The 21,966-nt window shown below is 47.3% G+C and overlaps 1 protein-coding gene across 5 annotated transcripts in view; it reads left to right on the top strand.

The window, feature by feature from the left end:
• The window catches only part of MCM8 (minichromosome maintenance 8 homologous recombination repair factor), a 182,585-nt gene that overhangs the window by 49,757 nt on the left and 110,862 nt on the right, over positions 1-21,966 (top strand). For all 5 annotated transcript variants that reach the window (XM_063918595.1, XM_063918592.1, XM_063918593.1 and 2 more), the window contains 3 exons: positions 10,316-10,346; positions 18,103-18,243; positions 18,957-19,098. In XM_063918595.1, coding sequence (XP_063774665.1) covers positions 10,316-10,346; positions 18,103-18,243; positions 18,957-19,098 — 314 coding nt within the window. The remainder of the gene's footprint in view (positions 1-10,315; positions 10,347-18,102; positions 18,244-18,956; positions 19,099-21,966) is intronic.

The raw sequence follows: 21,966 nt of genomic DNA, 5'->3' as shown, positions 1-21,966 counted from the left end.
ATCACCCTATTACCCAGGGTGGTGAAAAAGATAAAGTAAGGGAAAGGTGCCGTGATACTAATAGCTCCGGCTTGGCCTATAAGGCATTGGTACACAGATCTGCAGAGAATGTTGATGGATGCTCCACTCCTGCTCCCTCAACGTCCAGATCTACTGATGCAGGGTCCTTGTTATCACAGACATCTGGATCGACTGTCTTTGACGGCGTGGCTCTTGAAACCTCTATCCTGAAGTCAAGAGTATTCTCACAACAGGTAATTCAAACTATGCTCAGAGCAAGGAAACCTTCCTCAGCTCGCATTTATCACCGAATATGTCAAACCTATATTCATTGGTGCAGTGAACGGAAAATGGACCCTAAGTCTTTCAGAGTTTCCAGGGTCTTAGCATTCCTTCAGGCAGGAATGGATAAAGGTTTGAAGGTGGCTTCCTTGAGAGTGCAAGTGTCAGCATTGACTGTATGGTTACAAAAGAAAATTGCCAACTTAAAGGATGTGCGTACTTTTTTCCAGGGAATGCTGCACATTCAACATCCTTTTGTTCCTCCTACAGTGCCTTGGGACTTAAGTCTAGTCCTGAAAGCCCTTCAAGTTGCCCCATTTGAACCACTTAATAAAGTGGATCTTAAATGGTTGACAGCTAAAGTTCTCTTTATACTGGGTATGGCGTCAGCTAGAAGAGTATCAGATTTAGAGGCATTATCATGTCCTTCCCCCATTTCTGATTTTTTTTTATCCAGATAAAGCAGTTCTCAGAACTAGTTCTGGGTATCTTCCAAAGGTGGTGTCTAAATTCCACCTTAATGAAGAAATTGTAGTCCCGGCTTTCCAGGTACCGGGCCTTTCTGCGGGAGATACATCGCTGGACGTGGTCCGTGCATTAAGGATTTACGTGGATTGTACCAGTGCCATCAGAAAGATTCTCTTTTCATTCTCTACGGATTTCACAAGAGAGGATGGTCTGCTGATAAACAGACACTGGCATGATGGCTTCGGATGACGATTTCAGAAGCATATTCTCAAGCTGATCTCCCTGTTCCGGCTAATGTCTCTGCTCACTCTACTCGTAAGGTAGGTCCATCATGGGCAGCACAGCGTGGTGCTTCAGCAGAACAGATATGTAAGGCAGCCACATGGTCTTCCATTAACACATTTATTAGACATTATGCCATGGATACCTTTGCCTCTCATGACGCTGAATTCGTGCAAATGATTCTCCTGTCCAATGAGGAGCGTCCCCACCACTAAATTGCTTTGGGAAATCCTATTGTTATCCTGTGGATAACCTGTGGACCCTGCCGGAGAAATATACGTTATGGTAAGAACTTACCGTTGAAAATGTTTTTTCTCCTAAGTCCACAGGATCCACAGGGATCCCACCCTTACGCACCTGATTTGAGGATCCTTTTACTCACTAACCTCTTCCTTCTTGTACGGAAGGGTGTGCATGTGTGTTCTTATCGCCTGATTAGGGCTATCTATGATGAATAAAAATAGTATTTTAAATACAGAATTGTCATCCCTCTGAAAAGTATAATCATGCATATGTACTCAGTACTTGGTTTGGGCCCCTTTTGTATGAATTACTGCCTCAATGCGGTGTGGCATGGATTCTATCAGCCTGTGGCACTGCTGAGGTGTTATGAAGACCAGGATGCTTCAATAGCGCCATTCAGCTCTTCTGCATTGTTCGGTCTCATGTCTCTCATCTTTCTCTTGGCAATGCACCATAGATTCTCTATGGGGTTCAGGTCAGGCGAGTTTGCGCGCCAATCCAGCACAGTAATCCCATGGTTATTGAACCAGGTTTTGGTGCTTTTGGCAGTGTGGGTAAGTCAGCATCTCCGTAAAGCTTGCCTGCTGAAGGAAGCATGAAGTGCTCTAAAATGTCCTGGTAGATGGCTGCGTTGACTCTGGACTTAATAAAGCACAGTGGACCAACACCAGCAGATGACATGGCTCCCCAAATCAACACAGACTGTGGAAACTTCACATTGGACTTCAAGCATATTGGATTGTTTGCCTCTCCATTCTTCCTCCATACTCTGGGACCTTGGTTTCCAAATGAGATGCAAAATTTGCTCTCATCAGAAAAGAGGACTTTGGACCGCTGAGCAACAGACCAGTTCTTTCTTTCTTTAGCCCAGGTCCAGGATCCGTCTGTGTGTGGTGGCTTTTGATGCACTAACTCCAGCCTCAGTCCACTCCTTGTGAAGCTCCCCTCACTTTTGAATGGCCTTTTCCTGACAATCCTCTCCAGGCTGTGTTCATCCCTGCTGCTTGTGCACCTTTTTCTTCCACACTTTTCCCTCCCACTTAACTTCCTATGCATGTGCTTTGATACAGCACTTTGAGAACATACAACTTCTTTTGCAATTTCCTTTCGAGGCTTTCCTTCCTTGTGGAGGGTGTCAGTGATGGTTTTCTCTGACGTCCTAGTGGATGCTGGGAACTCCGTAAGGACCATGGGGAATAGACGGGCTCCGCAGGAGACTGGGCACTCTAAAAGAAAGATTAGGTACTATCTGGTGTGCACTGGCTCCTCCCTCTATGCCCCTCCTCCAGACCTCAGTTAGAATCTGTGCCCGGCCAGAGCTGGGTGCTCCTAGTGGGCTCTCCTGAGCTTTCTAGAAAAGAAAGTATTTGTTAGGTTTTTTATTTTCAGTGAGATCTGCTGGCAACAGACTCACTGCTACGTGGGACTGAGGGGAGAGAAGCAAACCTACCTGCGTGCAGCTAGCTTGTGCTTCTTAGGCTACTGGACACCATTAGCTCCAGAGGGTTCGAACACAGGGCCTGACCTCGATCGTCCGTTCCCGGAGCCGCGCCGCCGTCCCCCTTGCAGAGCCAGAAGACAGAAGAAACGACGAAAACGGCGGCTGAAGACTCCTGTCTTCATTAAGGTAGCGCACAGCACTGCAGCTGTGCGCCATTGCTCCCACAGCACACCACTCACTCCGGTCACTGTAGGGTGCCGGACGCTGGGGGGGGGGGGGGGGGGGGCGCCCTGGGCAGCAATTATAATACCTTTTGGCACAAATTATACACATAATACAGTCTGTCACTGTATATGTGTGCAAACCCCCGCCATTAAGTCTCACAAAACGCGGGACAGAAGCCCGCCGCTGAGGGGGCGGGGCCTTCTTCCTCAGCACACCAGCGCCATTTTCCCTTCACAGTTCCGCTGGAAGCAGCTCCCCAGGCTCTCCCCTGCAGTATCTGGATACAAGAAGGGTAAAAAAGAGAGGGGGGGCACTTAAATTTAGGCGCAAATAAGATAAGTAAGCAGCTATTGGGAAAAATCACTTATTATAGTGTACATCCCTGTGTTATATAGCGCTGTGGTGTGTGCTGGCATACTCTCTCCCTGTCTCCCCAAAGGACTTTGTGGGGTCCTGTCCTCAGTCTGAGCATTCCCTGTGTGTGTGCGGTGTGTCGGTACGGCTGTGTCGACATGTTTGATGAGGAGGGTTGCGTGGAGGCGGAGCAGAGGCAGATAAGTGTGGTGTCGCCCCCGACGAGGCCGACACCTGATTGGATGGATATGTGGAAGGTCTTAACCGACAGTGTCAACTCCTTACATAAAAGGTTCGATGACGCAGCAGCCTTGGGACAGCCGGGGTCTCAGCAAGCGCCTGCCCAGGCGACTCAGAAGCCGTCAGGGGCTCATAAACGCCAGCTAGCTCTGATGGTAGACACAGATATCGACACAGAGTCTGACTCCAGTGTAGATGAGGATGAGACAAATGTACAGTCTACAAAAGCCATCCGATGCATGATTACTGCAATGAAAGATGTATTGCACATTTCTGATATTAACCCGGTTACCACCAAGAGGGGTACTATGTTTGGGGAGAAAAAGCAGCCAGTGACTTTTCCCCCATCTGATGAATTAAATGAGTTGTGTGAAGAAGCGTGGAGTTCCCCTGATAAGAAACTAGTAATTTCTAAGAGGTTACTGATGGCGTACCCTTTCCCGCCAACGGATAGGTTACGTTGGGAAACATCCCCTAGGGTGGACAAGGCGCTAACACGCTTATCTAAAACGGTGGCACTGCCGTCTCAGGATACGGCCGCCCTAAAGGATCCTGCGGATAGAAAGCAGGAAGCTATCCTGAAGTCTGTGTATACACACTCTGGTACTCTACTGAGACCTGCTATTGCTTCAGCCTGGATGTGTAGTGCTGCAGCAGCATGGACTGATACCCTGTCAGACAACATTGATTCCCTGGACAGGGATACTATTTTGCTAACCATCGAACATATAAAAGACGTCGTCTTATATATGCAGGATGCACAGAGGGACATTTGCCTGCTGGCATCTAGAATTAATGCAATGTCCATTTCTGCCAGGAGAGTATTATGGACTCGGCAGTGGGCAGGTGATGCTGATTCTAAAAAACACATGGAGGTTTTGCCTTATAAGGGTGAGGAATTGTTTGGGGACGGTCTCTCGGACCTCGTATCCACAGCAACTGCTGGGAAGTCGACTTTTTTACCTCAGGTTCCCTCACAGCCTAAGAAAGCACCGTATTATCAAATGCAGTCCTTTCGGCCTCAGAAAGGCAAGCGGGTCAGAGGAGCATCCTTTCTGGCCAGAGGCAAGGGTAGAGGAAAGAAACTGCACCAGGCAGCCAGTTCCCAGGAACAAAAATCCTCCCCTGCTTCCACTAAGTCCACCGCATGACGTTGGGGCTCCACAGGCGGAGCCAGGTGCGGTGGGGGCGCGTCTCCGAAACTTCAGCAACCAGTGGGTTCGCTCACAAGTGGATCTCTGGGCTGTACAAATTGTATCTCAGGGATACAAGCTGGAGTTCGAGGCGACTCCTCCTTGCCGTTACCTCAAATCAGCCTTGCCAGCTGCTCCCAGGGAAAGGGAGGAAGTACTGGCGGCAATTCACAAGCTGTACCTCCAGCAGGTGATAATCAAGGTCCCCCTCCTTCAACAGGGCAGGGGTTACTATTCCACAATGTTTGTGGTACCGAAACCGGACGGTTCGGTGAGACCCATCCTGAATTTAAAATCCTTGAACACTTATATAAAGAAGTTCAAGTTCAAAATGGAATCGCTCAGAGCGGTCATTGCAAGCCTGGAAGAGGGGGATTTTATGGTGTCGCTGGACATAAAAGATGCTTACGTGCATGTCCCAATTTACCCACCTCACCAGGAATACCTCAGGTTTGTGGTACAAGACTGTCATTACCAATTCCAGACGTTGCCGTTTGGTCTCTCCACGGCACCGAGAATATTTACCAAGGTAATGGCCGAAATGATGATACTCCTTCGGAAGAAGGGAGTTCTAATTATCCCGTACTTGGACGATCTCCTCATAAAGGCGAGGTCCAGAGAGCAGTTGTTGCTCAGCGTAGCACTCTCTCAGGAAGTGTTGCAACAGCACGGCTGGATTCTGAATATCCCAAAGTCGCAGCTGATTCCTGCGACGCGTCTCCTTTTCCTGGGCATGATTCTGGACACAGAACAGAAGAAGGTGTTTCTCCCGGTGGAGAAGGCCCAGGAATTGTCATCTCTGGTCAGGGACCTCCTGAAACAAAACAGGTGTCGGTGCATCACTGCACGCGAGTCCTGGGAAAGATGGTGGCTTCTTACGAAGCAATTCCCTTCGGCAGGTTCCATGCAAGGATCTTTCAGTGGGATCTGTTGGACAAATGGTCCGGATCGCATCTTCAGATGCATCGGTTGATCACCCTGTCCCCAAGGGCCAGGGTGTCTCTGCTGTGGTGGCTGCGGAGTGCTCATCTTCTCGAGGGCCGCAGGTTCGGGATACAGGACTGGGACCTGGTGACCACGGATGCAAGCCTCCGAGGATGGGGGGCAGTCACTCAGGGAAGAAACTTCCAAGGACAGTGGTCAAGTCTGGAGACTTCACTACACATAAATATACTGGAACTAAGGGCCATTTACAACGCCCTGAGTCAAGCAGAGCCCCTGCTTCAAAACCAACCTGTACTGATTCAGTCAGACAACATCACGGCGGTCGCCCATGTAAACCGCCAGGGCGGCACGAGAAGCAGGATGGCAATGGCAGAAGCCACAAGGATTCTTCGATGGGCGGAGAATCACGTGCTAGCACTGTCAGCAGTGTTCATCCCGGGAGTGGACAACTGGGAAGCAGACTTCCTCAGCAGGCACGACCTCCACCCGGGAGAGTGGGGACTTCATCAAGAAGTCTTCACACAGATTGTAAATCGTTGGGAACTGCCACTGGTGGACATGATGGCGTCCCGCCTCAACAAAAAGCTAAAAAAATATTGCGCCAGGTCAAGGGACCCTCAGGCGATAGCTGTGGACACACTAGTGACACCGTGGGTGTACTAGTCGATTTATGTGTTCCCTCCTCTTCCTCTCATACCCAAGGTACTGAGGATAGTAAGAAAGAGAGGAGTAAGAACTATACTCATCGTTCCGGATTGGCCAAGAAGAACTTGTTACCCAGAACTACAAGAAATAATCTCAGAGGACCCATGGCCTCTGCCTCTCAGACAGGACCTGTTACAACAGGGGCCCTGTCTGTTCCAAGACTTACCGCTGCTGCGTTTGACGGCATGGCGGTTGAACGCCGGATCCTAGCGGAAAAGGGCATTCCAGATTAAGTTATTCCTACGCTGATAAAGGCTAGGAAAGACGTGACCGCAAAACATTATCACCGAATATGGCGAAAATATGTTGCTTGGTGTGAGGCCATGAAGGCCCCTACAGAGGAATTCCAGCTGGGTCGATTCCTGTACTTCCTACAGTCAGGAGTGTCTATGGGCCTAAAATTAGGATCCATAAAGGTCCAGATTTCGGCCCTATCTATCCTTTCAAAAAGAACTGGCTTCACTGCCTGAAGTTCAGACGTTTGTTAAGGGAGTGCTGCATATTCAGCCCCCTTTTGTGCCTCCAGTGGCACCTTGGGATCTTAACGTTGTGTTGGATTTCCTAAAATCACACTGGTTTGAGCCACTTAAGACCGTGGAGCTAAAGTATTTCACGTGGAAGGTGGTCATGTTGTTGGCCTTAGCTTCGGCTAGGCGTGTGTCAGAATTGGCGGCTTTGTCATGTAAAAGCCCATATCTGATCTTCCATATGGACAGGGCAGAATTGAGGACTCGTCCCCAATTTCTCCCAAAGGTGGTATCAGCGTTTCATTTGAACCAACCTATTGTGGTGCCTGCGGCTACTCGGGACTTGGAGGATTCCAAGTTGCTGGACGTAGTCCGGGCTTTGAAAATGTATGTTTCCAGGACGGCTGGAGTCAGGAAAACTGACTCGCTATTTATCCTGCATGCACCCAACAAGCTGGGTGCTCCTGCTTCAAAGCAAACTATTGCTCGCTGGATCTGTAGCATGATTCAGCAGGCTCATTCTGCGGCTGGATTTCCGCATCCAAAATCGGTGAAGGCCCATTCCACAAGGAAGGTGGGCTCTTCTTGGGCGGCTGCCCGAGGGGTCTCGGCATTACAGCTTTGCCGAGTTGCTACTTGGTCGGGTTCAAACACATTTGCAAAATTCTACAAGTTTGATACCCTGGCTGAGGAGGACCTTGAGTTTGCTCATTCGGTGCTGCAGAGTCATCCGCACTCTCCCGCCCGTTTGGGAGCTTTGGTATAATCCCCATGGTCCTTACGGAGTTCCCAGCATCCACTAGGACGTCAGAGAAAATAAGAATTTACTCACCGGTAATTCTATTTCTCGTAGTCCGTAGTGGATGCTGGGCGCCCGTCCCAAGTGCGGACTCTCTGCAATACATGTATATAGTTATTGCTTCACTAAAGGGTTATTGTTATGAGCCATCCGTACATGGAGGCTCAGTTGTTGTTCATACTGTTAACTGGGTATGGTTATCACAAGTTGTACAGTGTGATTGGTGTGGCTGGTATGAGTCTTACCCTGGATTCCAAATCCTTTCCTTGTTGTGTCAGCTCTTCCGGGCACAGTTTCCCTAACTGAGGTCTGGAGGAGGGGCATAGAGGGAGGAGCCAGTGCACACCAGATAGTACCTAATCTTTCTTTTAGAGTGCCCAGTCTCCTGCGGAACCCGTCTATTCCCCATGGTCCTTACGGAGTTCCCAGCATCCACTACGGACTACGAGAAATAGAATTACCGGTGAGTAAATTCTTATTTTCTGCACAACTGTCAGGTCAGCAGTCTTCCCCATGATTGTGAATAGTACTGAACCAGACTGAGAGACAATTTAAAGGCTCAGGAACCCTTTGCAGGTGGTTTGGATTAATTAGCTGATTAGTGTGTTACACTTTCACAATATTCTAATTTTCTGAGATTTTAGATTTGGGGTAATCTTAAAATGTAATCCACAATCATCAAAATTATAACAAATAAAGTCTTGAAATATCTCACTTCGCATGTAATGAGTCTATATAATATATTAGTTTCACCTTTTAAGTTGAATTATTGAAATAAATGAACTTTTGCATGATATTCTAATTTTCAGAGTTTCACCTATACTTTTGGTTTATAATGTCCATTTAAATGGACAAGATGTCATAAAGGGATAAATAAGTCCGTAATAGACAGTCACTTTGCTAAGCAACATTCAGCTATGTTCCGGCTTCATTAGCGACACTGACAGACCATTCACTGATGGTGCATATCTACCTAATATTAGGGCTAGAATCATAACACTAGGCTTTGTGTGCAGTGTTCACCTTAATGTAGTGGGTAGGTGAGGGAACAATTTACGAGTAGGGGTGGGGAAGTGGGGGGGGGGTCAGATGCTCAATTCTTTTAATTTGCACAAATGTGCCTGTCTATGCATTTACTACACAATCTGGGACCGGATGGAAGCGTGCCTGTTGCCTAGAGATAAAATACATCTTGACATTTCTACAATCTGCGGGGTTGATCCTGTGCCAGACGCATCTTCATCTGCGGCCACGCATGTCTGCCGACTATATTATGGTAACGTGAGAATCTACCTTTGTATGGTAATATCCATGCGGGTGGAAGCCTGTCCCGCCCACTGTTCTTGCCTGCACTGCCGTAGTCATTAGCTTTAGTATCTAGGCTTGCGCCAGCCCTATGCTGTGTGCAAAAGATCAGGTTCAAATAGACGTCCCATCGCCGGTCTGCACTCTGAGCACAGAAGTCGTCTGACACTCCCACGACAGTCCTATGAGATGGATTATTTATGTCCCAGACATGCCCATTTCAGGGATAGTATGCACTAATAATCACCATCCATGAGCGGATGCCTGATCTGGCACATGCGCAGAAGGGGTGTATTAAAAGATCAGTATATATAGACAGTCAGTAGGTTGACACCAGATGGTCGGCAATGAAAAGGTTAACATGCAGATGATCGACACAGAAAAGGTAGACACTGTTTTTTGTTATTTTAACCCTAAATCTAACCCCTCTCCCTGGTGCCTAAAACTAACCTTGCCACTGGTGCCTAAGCCTAACCTTCATCTGCGACTTTATACCAAATCTTTTGTGACAAAAATATAATCTGAAGTACCCAGTAGACTGTCAGCGGTATCCAATTAGCCCCAAAAATGTTGCAGCAGTGAAAAACAGTGTTTTCACGATTTTATAAAACATTGTCACTGTTTTTTTTTCCCAGTATCCAACTGTTAAACATGAAAAAAAAAACGATTTTGGTGCGAAAATATATAACAGACTGAAAAAAAGCCTGCTTATCCAGGCAAAACCATACCACTAATAAACGGCAGCTATCAGGACTAATTGGATAGCCCCCGGCAAATCCATTATCCACGGGAACATACCACGGATAATTGGATACCCCCCTATATGTGAATCAAAATGCAAAGATGAGGAAAGAATACGCAGTACAGGAATCGTGCCAGATGTCTCCTGCCATATGGTGCAGAAGGAATAGGTGTAAGGAGACATCTGAAAATACACACAAGTCCACATACGTATTTAGCAAATGTTAGAACTTTGCAATAATTCTTGCCTTTTAATTAAATAAATAAAATTAAATTAAAATAAACTTATTTGAAAACTCAATGGAATATCATTCTACTGAGGATTATTATTATATTGGCTTAAAACAGATATAAGAGCGCCATGGGTGGGCTTTTGGAAAAGAACACTGTATGATTGTATTCATGTTTGTGTGTTTCTAAAATGTATCATATTTAAACAATATATTTAAAAGAAAACAATATAAAAAGATAGTCTTTATTTTTTATTTATGTTTATTTTTACTTTTGCGGTTTCCAATATTTAATATGAAATGCAGTATTTTATTCGGTAATATTTAGCAGAAAGTGCAGTATGGCAGTTGCTGTTCTTCAGTAACTTTGTTTTTTATTTATATTATTATTGCAGCTCCCTGTGCCCTACAATATATGGACATGAGGTAAGTTGTATTCTGTCTATATTCCTCAATGTGTTATGTTCTCCTGCCAGAACGGAAAGAATTTTCTAATATGTAGCCATGAGATGGTTTATCATAAGATCAATTATTCATATAGTTCTGCACTAGTTAGCTGTTTTCAGCAATGAAGAGACCTGCTCAGAGGACATACAGTATAAAATACTACAAGGCACAGGGTTGCAAGTCCTACTAGTCTATGTCAGGCAGCTGCAGTGCATAAAGGGGGTCATTCCGGTACAGCTACGATCATTCACACTGACATGTCAGTGCCTCGCCATAAACTGCAGCTTGCGATCGAGTCAGAATGACCCCCAAGGTGCCAGTCTCTGCATGAAAGGCAATGAGTGAAGGTAACTAACCGTAGCCATTCATTAACCATCAGCTGCTGCCAGTTTTATTATTCAATCTCTTTATTCAGAGCCTCCTTAGGTATCCCCGCTATGCATTGGCCCAAATGTCGCTAGTATTAATGTCCACTACTAGGTGAGAAGGAATGATATCACAGGCTCCATTATTAGTTACGCCAAGTGTGCATCTTGCTTTTACTTGTTTATCCTGATTATAGAATATGAAATGATTTGAGTTATAAAAATAGTCCATTAAATTGAACTTCTAATTAAAGAAACTGTGTGAGGTGCAGTATGTGCAGAATCATTGTTTTATTTTGTGAGCTAGGGCTTACTTTAAGGTTTGCACTTATAATATTTTTTCTCTAGCATCCATAAGGGATATTGGGGGAAACTAGTACGATGGGGTATAGACGGGGTCCAAAGGAGCCGGTTCACTTTAAATTTCTTCAGCTGGGTGTGCTGGCTCCTCCCCTCTATGCCCCCTCCTACAGGCAGTTTAGAAAAAAGTGCCCTCAGGAGAGGATGCACATCTCTGCAGCTCCAGAGTTTTTCTTCAATTTCATTTAAATCTTTTCTTTTTTTCGGTATGCTGTCTGGACAACAGCATACCTGCGCCGTGGGAGTTAGGGGGGACCGGCCTTTGCGAGGTGCAGAGCCGCTTCCCCGCTGCAGGACCACCGACCTGAGGGGCTGTTTGTTCAGCGGGGCACTGCGCCTTGGCTGTCGCAGCCGTAGCACGCCGCACACCCTTAACGCTGCCTGTAGGTGACATCGGTGGTGAGTACACACCATGGGGCCCCGGTTCAAAGTGCGGCCGATCACGGGCGCAATGTACGGGACCCTCCCTGGGGGTCCCGCTAGGATCCCCAGTGACTACACTGGCTCAAACATGCTTAACCAAGCACATGTGTGAGGTTTTAAGCTTAGGGGAGACTTTGCCAGTATATTGTGTATAGCTCCGGCGCCATTGGAGGGGGTGGAGCTTCCTCAGAGCGGGACCAGCTGCGTTTGGCGCCTTCCTCTGCTTACAGCAGCCATCAGCAGCACACACCCAGCGCTTCCTGCCTCACAGACACGCTGGAAACTGATACAGGGTGTAGCTAAGGAGGAGAGCCGCTGTTGTACACTATTCAGACTGCATTTATTAGTGTTATTGTGATACAGTGCTGACAGTCTCACTGGGGCTGTCCAGCACTGGGCATGCTGGTATTTCTCCCTCTCTTTGTGTCTCCTCACATACAATAGGAAAAGCAGGCTTGCATTATAACTATCTGTGTGTAAGTGTATGTGTTTGTACTTATTGTGAATATGGGTAAGCACAAGCTGTGCAGTATCTGTCACACAAGATTCTCTCCATTGTCTAATGACTCTGTTTCCTGTGAGCAATGTAGTCAATCTTCACAAATTAGGGAAGAGGTTGGGGGAGATGTTACAGAGCACCATTGGTTAGGGTCTCGTAAAAGTATGATGTCAGATATGTCATCCCAGCTCACTGCTAATGTGCAGAAAACGCAGCTACTGTAACAAGCTGTTGCAGATTTAGCTGCAAGGGCTGATGCACAGGGGGGCTTTCCCATGCAGGTCCCCAGAAGCGTGGTTTACCTGCTCTGCTTTCTGATACAGATGATGATGTCCAAGATGGTGGGGATGACCTGGATCCCGTTAGTGGGGATCCCGATTCTACTCAGGGTATTGAACCCCTCATTTTGGCTATAAGGGATGTGTTCACCCTGCCCTTATCTGTTAAAATATGTGATAGATGTTACACCTCAGTGAAGAGATATAGGGAAACGTGATCTACACACAAAATGCACAATAAATACTGAGCTTTTCAGAAAGGTAGTCCAACTTCAATTGCAGGTCCTCCTTTAAGATATATGATTCATCCTTTTTAATGAGGATCTGAAACAACATATGTGCTCCCCTCACATCCGCATGGTTAGCATAGGAGGGATAAGCACAATAATAGAATGATAGTGCAGCGTTCTTCACAAAAAGCACAAGCTTTAATAGATTACACTTACAACACAGAAGATAAAAGATGGCATGTAAACATCCTCTTAGGACAAACACAGCAGCATAAAGAACATCTCACGGAGTTCCACTGATGTTCCAAGGAATAAAAAGGAACAAGGAACTTTTTGTACCACACTTCTGATGAAGGATCCATTGTGGTCCGAAAACGCATTCAAGTGTGGGCTGTTAAGTTGCTCGTTTGGACATCCTTTGGCGCTGGACATCCACTCGGAGGGTGATTGCAGATTCCGGACCTGCTCTCCACCTCCCACTATTCCTTGGAACATCAGTGGAACTCCGTGAGATGTTCTTTATGCTGCTGTGTTTGTCCTAAGAGGATGTTTACATGCCATCTTTTATCTTCTGTGTTGTAAGTGTAATCTATTAAAGCTTGTGCTTTTGTGAAGAACGCTGCACTATCATTCTATTATTGTGCTTATCCCTCCTATGCTAACCATGCGGATGTGAGGGGAGCACATATGTTGTTTCAGATCCTCATTAAAAAGGATGAATCATATATCTCAAAGGAGGACCTGCAATTGAAGTTGGACTACCTTTCTGAAAAGCTCAGTATTTATTGTTCATTTTGTGTGTAAATCACGTTTCCCTATATCTCTTCACTGAGGTGTAACATCTATCACATGTTTTAACAGATAAGCGCAGGGTGAACCTCTTATTTTTCTCTTTCTAAATTGTTATCTGATGTTGGATGAACATCTTTTGAGCTGTTCCCCAGCTGCATAATTCTGTTGTTAACAGCGCACACCTGTGGCTATCATTTTCCAAATCTATAAGGGATGTGTTGCAGCTCCCTCTAGAGGATTCTTCTTCACAGCAGTCGTTTTTCTTTGTGCAAAACAAGCCCAATGTCACTTTCCCTGAATCTCCAGAGTTAGATGACTTATTCAAACATAGATGTCTCTGCCTCTAGCCTGTCTAAAAAGGCGGTGCTGCCTGCCCCAGGCTCCTTTACCATGAAGGATCCTGGGGATAGAAAAATAGAAACTACCCTAAAATCTGTATACACTGCAGCCGGCCTTTCCCAAAGACCGTCATTGCAGGTTGCTGGATGACCCATGCCATTCATTCTTGGGCCATGCAAATTCAGGGGGGCCTCTCGGGGGATATACCCTTAGTTACCATGGTTACCCTCCTGAAATACATTCAGGACACTACTCGTGTCCTCTGTGATTCCCTCAAGGAGATGAGGAACATCAGTGCTCGGACGTAGGCCATGGCGGTGTCGGCTCGCAGGGCCTTGTGGTTGCGTCAGTAGATTGCAGACGCAGAATCCAAACGTAATGCGGAGTCACTCCCCTTTTCTGGGGAATGGCTTTTTGGGGTTGAGCTGGATGCCTGTATTTCCAAGGTTACTGCTGGGAAATCCACGTTTCTCCCCTCTGGCGAGACGTTCCTATCCGGGACTGTCTGTCAAGTCATTTCGGTCTCGCACATTTCGATCAAAGGCCAGAGGTTCCTCCAATGCGGTTAGACGTACCAGAAGTAAGTCAAGAAAACCTGCAAGTACCAGTCCTCAGGAACAGTCCACCAGTTCTGCTTCCACTAAAGCCTCAGCATGACGGTGCCAACCCACCCCTAGGGGATCTCGAGGTGGGAGCTCGACTGCGTCACTTCAGCCGCGTCTGGGAGTCCTCCTGCCAGGATGTCAGGGAGCTCGTTTCTCAGGGCTACAAGCTGGAGTTCGACAGTACTCCTCGCCCCCCTCCCCATCCCCAATGATTTTTCAAATCAAGCTTACCAGCTTTGGAGGATATGCAAGTATTATGTTACAACAGGCTATCCAAAAATTGGTCCAAGGGGTTTTACTAAAAACCTGTTTGTGGTGCCGAAGGTAGACGGTTCGGTCAGACCCATTCTGAATCTGAAGGCCTTAAATCCTTACTTAAAGGTGTTTAAGTTCAAGATGGAATCCCTGCGTGCAGTAATTGCGGGCCTGGAAGACCAGGGATTTATGGTCTACTTAGATATCAAGGACGCCTATCTCCACATTCCGATTTGGTCTGCTCATCAGGCGTACCTGCGGTTTGCCCTGCTGGACGATCACTTCCAGTTCCAGGCATTACCCTTCGGCCTGTCAACAGCACCGAGGGTATTCACGAAGGTGATGGCGGAGATGATGCTTCAACTCCGGATCCAAGGGATAAATGTAGTGCCTTATGTAGACGATCTCCTGATAAAGGCAAGATCCAGGGAACTTTTGTTGCTCCATATCAACCGCACCATCCGTCTTTTGTCCGACCATGGGTGGATCCTCAACTTACAGAATTCCCACCTGGAGCCAACTCAGAGGCTCCTGTTCCTGGGACTGTTGCTGGACACTGTGGCACAGAAGGTGTTTCTACCAGAGGACAAGGCGAGAACACTTCAGGAGATGGTCCGCATGGTGCTCCGACCTGGCAAGTTTCCATCCATCTTTGCATCAGATTGTTGAGGAAGATGGTCGCCTCATACGAGGCGATTCAATATGGGGGGTTCCATACCAGAACATTTAATTTGGATCTCCTGAGCAAGTAGTTCGGATCACATCTCCAGATGCACCGGATAATTCAGATTCGGCTGTCACCTCAGGCCAGGATTTCCCTCCTGTGGTGGCTTCAGTCCTCCAATCTCCTGGAGGGCAGGAGTTTCGGAATTCAGGATTGGACCCTCCTCACGACGGATGCAAGTCAGAGAGGATGTGGAGCTGTCACCCAAGGGGCGCAGTTCCAGGGCAGGTGGTCTTCCCACGAAAGCCTCCTTTCAATCAACATTCTGGAACTTCGGGCTATGTACAATGCTCTACTCCAAGCATCTCCTCTACTCAAGGATCACGCAATCCAGGTACAGTCGGACAACGCCACGGCGGTGGCGTATGTCAATCGACAATGAGAGGTGTCAAAGATACTCCTCTGGGCGGAAAGAAACACAAGAGCCATGTCAGCAATCTTTATTGCGGTTGTGGACAACTGGGTGGCGGACTTCCTGAGTCGTCACGATCTCCACCCGAGGGAGTGGAGTCTCCATCATCTGGTGTTCCAGCAGATCATCGACCAATGGGGTTGCCCACAAATAGACATGATGGCTTCTCGTCTCAACAAGAAACTTCCCTGGTATTGCTCGCGGACCAGGGACCCTCCAGCCAGGGCGGTGGATGCACTGGCGTCGCCTTGGCCATACCGGCTGGTCTACCTGTTTCCTCCGATCCCATTGCATCCAAGAGTGCTGAAGCGAATCAGGAATCAAGGTGCCATGGCAATTCTGATTGCCCCGGATTGGCCTCGGAGGGCTTGGTACGCGGATCTTCTGGACATGTCTGTCGAAGACCCTTGGCCTCTACCACTAAGAAGAGATCTTCTTCAACATGGACCGTTCATCTACCCGGACTTACGGCGACTTCGTTTGACGGCATGGAGGTTGAGCAGAACATCCTAGCTCACAAGGACCTTTCCAAAAAGGTTATTGCAACCATGGTCCAGGCCAGGAAACCTGTGACGTCAAAACACTTATTATTATTATTATTATTATTATTATTTATTACCAGTTATTTATATAGCGCACACATATTCCGCAGCGCTTTACAGAGAGTGTTTGGCCATTCACATCAGTCCCTGCCCCAGTGGAGCTTACAATCTATATTCCTTACCACACGTACAAGCACACACATTCACGCTAAGGTTCATTTGTTGGGAGCCCATTAACCTGCCAGTATATTTTTGGATTGTGGGAGGAAACCGGAGTACCCGGAGGAAACCCACGCTAGCACAGGGAGAATATACAAACTCCACACAGTTAGGGTCATGGTGGGAATAGAACCCACGACCTCAGTGCTGTGAGGCAGTAATGCTAACCATTACACCATCTGTGCTGCCCATAAATAAATAATAAATAACAATAATTTTCTTTCAGAAGAAATTGGCAGTATTGCCAGAAGTTCAGACCTTCTTGCAAGGGGTACTCCACATAAAACCTCCCTTTGTGCCGCCTACAGCACCCTGGGATTTGGATGTAGTGTTGAAATTTCTACAGTCCTCCTGGTTTGAACCTCTGATGACGGTAGAAGACAAGTACCTCACGTGGAAGACAGTGATGTTACTGGCCCTGGCTTCTGCTCGACTTGTTTCAGAATTGGGGGCCTTATAGTGTAAAAGTCCCTACTTGGTCTTTTACGAGGACAGAGCGGAGCTCCGGACTAGACAGCAGTTCCTGACGAAGGTTGTCTCCGTGTTTCATCTAAATCAATTGTGATTCCGTCCAGTTCTGACGCTTCTGCTCCTCCGGAGGCACTGGATACTGCGTGGGCCTTGAAGATATATGTCAAGCGTACAGCTCGGGTCAGAAAGATGGATTCCTTGTTCGTGCTGTATGATGCGCAGAAGAAGGGTTGCCGTGCTTCAAAGCAGTCCATTGCTTGTTGGATTAGGCTTACTATCCAACAGGCCTATGTGTCGGCAGCCTTACCTGTTCCTAAATTTCTAAAGGCCCACTATACTAGATCTGTGGGCTCCTCCTGGGCGGCTGCCCGTGGAGTTTCGGCATTGCAACTATGCCGACCTGCTACCTGGTCAGGGAAGAACACTTTTGTGAAGTTCTACAAATTTGATACCCAGGCCAAAGAGGATACCCAGTTAGGGCAGGCGGTGCTGCAGCAGTCTCCGCACATTCCCGCCTGTTCTGGAAGCTTTGGGACGTCCCCATCGTACTAGTTTCCCCAATATCCCTTATGGATGCTAGAGAAAATAGGATTTTAATACCTACCGATAAATCCTTTTCTCGTAGTCCATAAGGGATATTGGGCTAGATGCATCATCGCTTGGAAAGTGAAAAAGTACCAGCCAATCAGCTCCTAACTGTCATTTTTCGAACACAGCCTGTAACATGGCAGGTAGGACCTGATTGGCTGGTACTTTTCACTCTCCATTTTATCACTTTCGTAGCGATGATGCATCTAGCCCATTGGGCGCCCGCCTCAGTGCGTGGACTTTTTTGCAGATTCTTGTTCTATAGTTACCTGTTCAGCTGTTGCTGTTGTTGTTACCAGCCGTTGCTGGTTGTTGTATGTTAGTGGTGTGCTGGTGTGTAAATCTCACCACCCTTTCTGTTATCTTGTTCCTTCTCTCACATATCTCCTTTCTCCTTCGGACACGTGTTTTACCTATAACTGCCTGTGGGACGGGGTAGAGAGGAGGAGCCAGCACACCCAGTGAAGAAAATTTAACGTGCACTGGCTCCTTTGGACCCCGTCTATACCCCATCATACTAGTTTCCCCCAGTCGTTTTGGACTACGAGAAAAGGATTTACAGGTAGGTATTAAAATCCTATTATTTGGAATCCATTTCTTCTTTAGTAAAAGCAATGATATTTTTCCTTTTAGGTGGTAAAAGCTGGTCTGTCCCTTGCACTTTTTGGAGGATGCCAAAAATTTGTGGATGACAAAAACCGGATTCCAGTTCGTGGAGATCCTCACATACTAGTAGTTGGAGATCCTGGCTTAGGAAAAAGTCAGATGTTGCAGGTTAAGATAACAACATTTTTCCAGACCTTTTTTAATATGTCCAGGCCATCACTAATGTTACCTAGCCATCATATGTAGCAAAAAACAATCACTGGAGCCCAGATTTATCAAGCCTTGGAGAGTGATAAGTTGCACGGTGATAAAGTACCAACCAACCAGCTCCTAACTGCCATGTTACAGGCTGTGGGGCAGATGTATTAACCTGGAGAAGGCATATGGAAGTGATAAACCAGTGATAAATGCACCAGCCAATCAGCTCCCATATGTAAATTAACAGTTAGGAGCTGATTGGCTGGTGCGTTATCACCTTGCACATATCACCGCTTTATCACTGGTTTATCACTTCCTTATGCCTTCTCCAGGTTAATACATCTGCCCCAATGTTTGAAAAATGACAGTTAGCAGCTGGTACTTGGGGGCAGATGTATTAACCTGGAGAAGGCATAAGGAAGTGAATAACCAGTGATAAGCGCACCAGCCAGTCAGCTCCTGTCAATTTACACATTGGAGCTGATTGGTTGGTGCGTTTATCACCTTGCACTTATCACTGGTTTATCACTTCCTTATGCCTTCTCCAGGTTAATACATCTTCCCCATAGTACTTTATCACCGTGCAATGTATCACTCTCCAGGGCTAGATAAATCTGGACCTGAAGGTTAAGTGTGTGCCGTGCATTTCATATTCTAATTGAAAACCTTGCGTATGTCTGCAGGCAGTGTGCAACGTGGCTCCCCGTGGTATCTATGTATGTGGAAACACCACTACAACCTCTGGGCTGACAGTAACTCTGTCCAGAGACAGCGCAACTGGAGATTTTGGTTTAGAAGCCGGAGCACTTGTTTTGGGAGATCAAGGTATGCTACAATGAAAAATGTGCTTATGCATGTATGGTGAAAGTGTATTGTACTGTATTCTCTTTGCTGGAAGATTGATATTCTATTTAATACACCATGGGACTATTTACTAACACATTAATTATTCTTTGGACATGACATGCATTGTACAGCTGTTGATGTTGGCACAATATGCCGTTTCATAACAACATATTGCCTACGTTGCTCAGTGTGTATGGGGGATTGCGCTCTTCCGCGGACGCTAGCGATGGACGTTTGGTTGTTTGTTCTGTACATAAAACCAAGCGTTGTCGCTAGCGTCCTATAGTATGCTAATGAAGGACGGAACGTGTTTGTTCTGATCTTCATTAGCATCGCCCCAGTGTGTACACCCGATCTAGGGCTGACAGGGATTCGTTCCGACGTTGGAACGAATCCCCGTCGCTCTAGTGTGTATCCGGCTTAAGGGGTAGATTTGCTAAAGCTTCTTTCTCTAACGTCCTAGTGGATGCTGGGGACTCCGTTAGGACCATGGGGAATAGACGGGCTCCGCAGGAGACAGGGCACTTTAAGAAAGAATTTGGATACTGGTGTGCTCTGGCTCCTTCCTCTATGTCCCTCCTCCAGACCTCAGTTTGAATCTGTGCCCGGACGAGCTGGGTGCTACTTAGTGAGCTCTCCTGAGCTTGCTATAAGAAAGTATTTTGTTAGGTTTTTTTATTTTCAGAGAGATCTGCTGGCAACAGACTCTCTGCAGCGTGGGACTGAGGGGAGAGAAGCAGCCCTACTCACTGAAGATAGGTCCTGCTTCTTAGGCTACTGGACACCATTAGCTCCAGAGGGATCATACACAGGATCTCACCCTTTGTCGTCCGATCCCGGAGCTGCGCCGCCGTCCCCCTCGCAGAGCCGGAAGACAGAAGCCGGTGAATGAAGCAAGAAGACTTCGAAACCGGCGGCAGAAGACTCCAGTCTTCACTGAGGTAGTGCACAGCACTGCAGCTGTGCGCCATTGCTCCCACATTAAACCCACATACTCCGGTCACTGTAGGGCGCAGGGCGGGGCGCCCTGGGCAGCAATTAGAGACCTCTTGGCAAAAGTTGGGCATATATACAGTTGGGCACTGTATATATGCATGAGCCCCCGCCATAATTTTACACAGAAACGCGGTACAGAAGCCCGCCGCTGAGGGGGCGGGGCTTCTTCCTCAGCACTCACCAGCGCCATTTTCTCTCCACAGCTCCGCTGAGAGGAAGCTCCACAGGCTCTCCCCTGCAGAAACACGGTAGAAGAGGGTAAAAAGAGAGGGGGGGCACATAAATTAGGCGCAAAAACATTATATACAGCAGCTACTGGGTTAACACTAAGTTACTGTGTGATTCCTGGGACATATAGCGCTGGGGTGTGTGCTGGCATACTCTCTCTCTGTCTCTCCAAAAGGCCTTGTGGGGGAACTGTCTTCAAAAAGAGCATCCCGTGTGTGTGTGTGTGTGTGTGTGTGTGTGTGTGTGTGTGTGTGTGTGTGTGTGTGTGTGTGTGTCGGTACGCTTGTGTCGACATGTTTGACGAGGAAGGCTATGTGGAAGCAGAGCGGGAGCAAATGAATGTGGGGTCGCCGCCGACGGCGCCGACACCTGATTGGATGGATATGTGGAAGGTTTTAAATGATAATGTTAATTCCTTGCATAAAAGGTTGGATAAAGCTGAAACCTTAGAACAGTCGGGGTCTCAGCCCATGCCTGATCCTATGTCGCAGAGGCCGTCAGGGTCTCAGAAGCGCCCACTATCCCAAATTGTTGACACCGATATCGACACGGATTCTGACTCCAGTGTCAATGGCGATGATGCAAAGTTACAGCCTAAATTGGCTAAAGCCATCCGTTATATGATTATAGCAATAAAGGATGTGTTGCACATCACAGAGGAAACCCCAGTCCCTGACAAGAGGGTTCATATGTATGGGAAAAAAAAGGCAGGTGGTGACCTTACCCCCTTCACATGAGCTAAATGAGTTATGTGAAAAGGCTTGGGAATCTCCAGATAAAAAAACTGCAGATTTCCAAACGGATGCTTATGTTGTATCCTTTCCCGCCAACAGACAGGTTACGCTGTGAATCCTCCCCTAGGGTGGACAAAGCTCTCACACGCTTATCCAAAAGGGTAGCCCTGCTGTCACAGGATACGGCCACCCTAAAAGATGCCAGTCCATTTATATACATTCAGGTACCTTACGAAGGCCGGCAATTGCGTCGGCATGGGTGTGTAGTGCTGTAGCAGCATGGACGGATATCTTATCTGAGGAACTTGATACCTTGGACAAGGATACTATATTAATGACCCTGGGGCATATAAAAGACGCTGTCCTATATATGAGGGATGCCCAGAGGGACATTTGCCTTCTGGGCTCTAGAATAAATGCAATGTCGATTTCTGCCAGAAGGGTCCTGTGGACTCGGCAATGGACAGGTGATGCCGACTCAAAAAGGCACATGGAGTTTTTACCTTACAAGGGTGAGGAGTTGTTTGGGGAAGGTCTCTCGGACCTGGTCTCCACAGCTACTGCTGGAAAGTAAAATTTTTTGCCGTATGTTCCCTCACAACCTAAGAAAGCACCGTATTACCAAATGCAGTCCTTTCGATCACAAAAAGGCAAGAAAGTCCGAGGTGCGTCCTTTCTTGCCAGAGGCAGGGGCAGAGGAAAGAAGCTGCACAACACAGCTAGTTCCCAGGAACAGAAGTCCTCCCCGGCTTCCACTAAATCCACCGCATGACGCTGGGGCTCCACAGGAGGAGCTAGGCCCGGTGGGGGCGCGTCTCCGAAATTTCAGCCACAAGTGGGTTCACTCCCAGGTGGATCCCTGGGCGATAGAGATTGTGTCTCAGGGATA

The sequence above is a fragment of the Pseudophryne corroboree genome, chromosome 4, assembly GCF_028390025.1.
Source record: "Pseudophryne corroboree isolate aPseCor3 chromosome 4, aPseCor3.hap2, whole genome shotgun sequence".
Classification (NCBI taxonomy): Eukaryota; Metazoa; Chordata; class Amphibia; order Anura; family Myobatrachidae; genus Pseudophryne; species Pseudophryne corroboree.
This window is presented reverse-complemented; position numbering and strand designations above follow the sequence as displayed.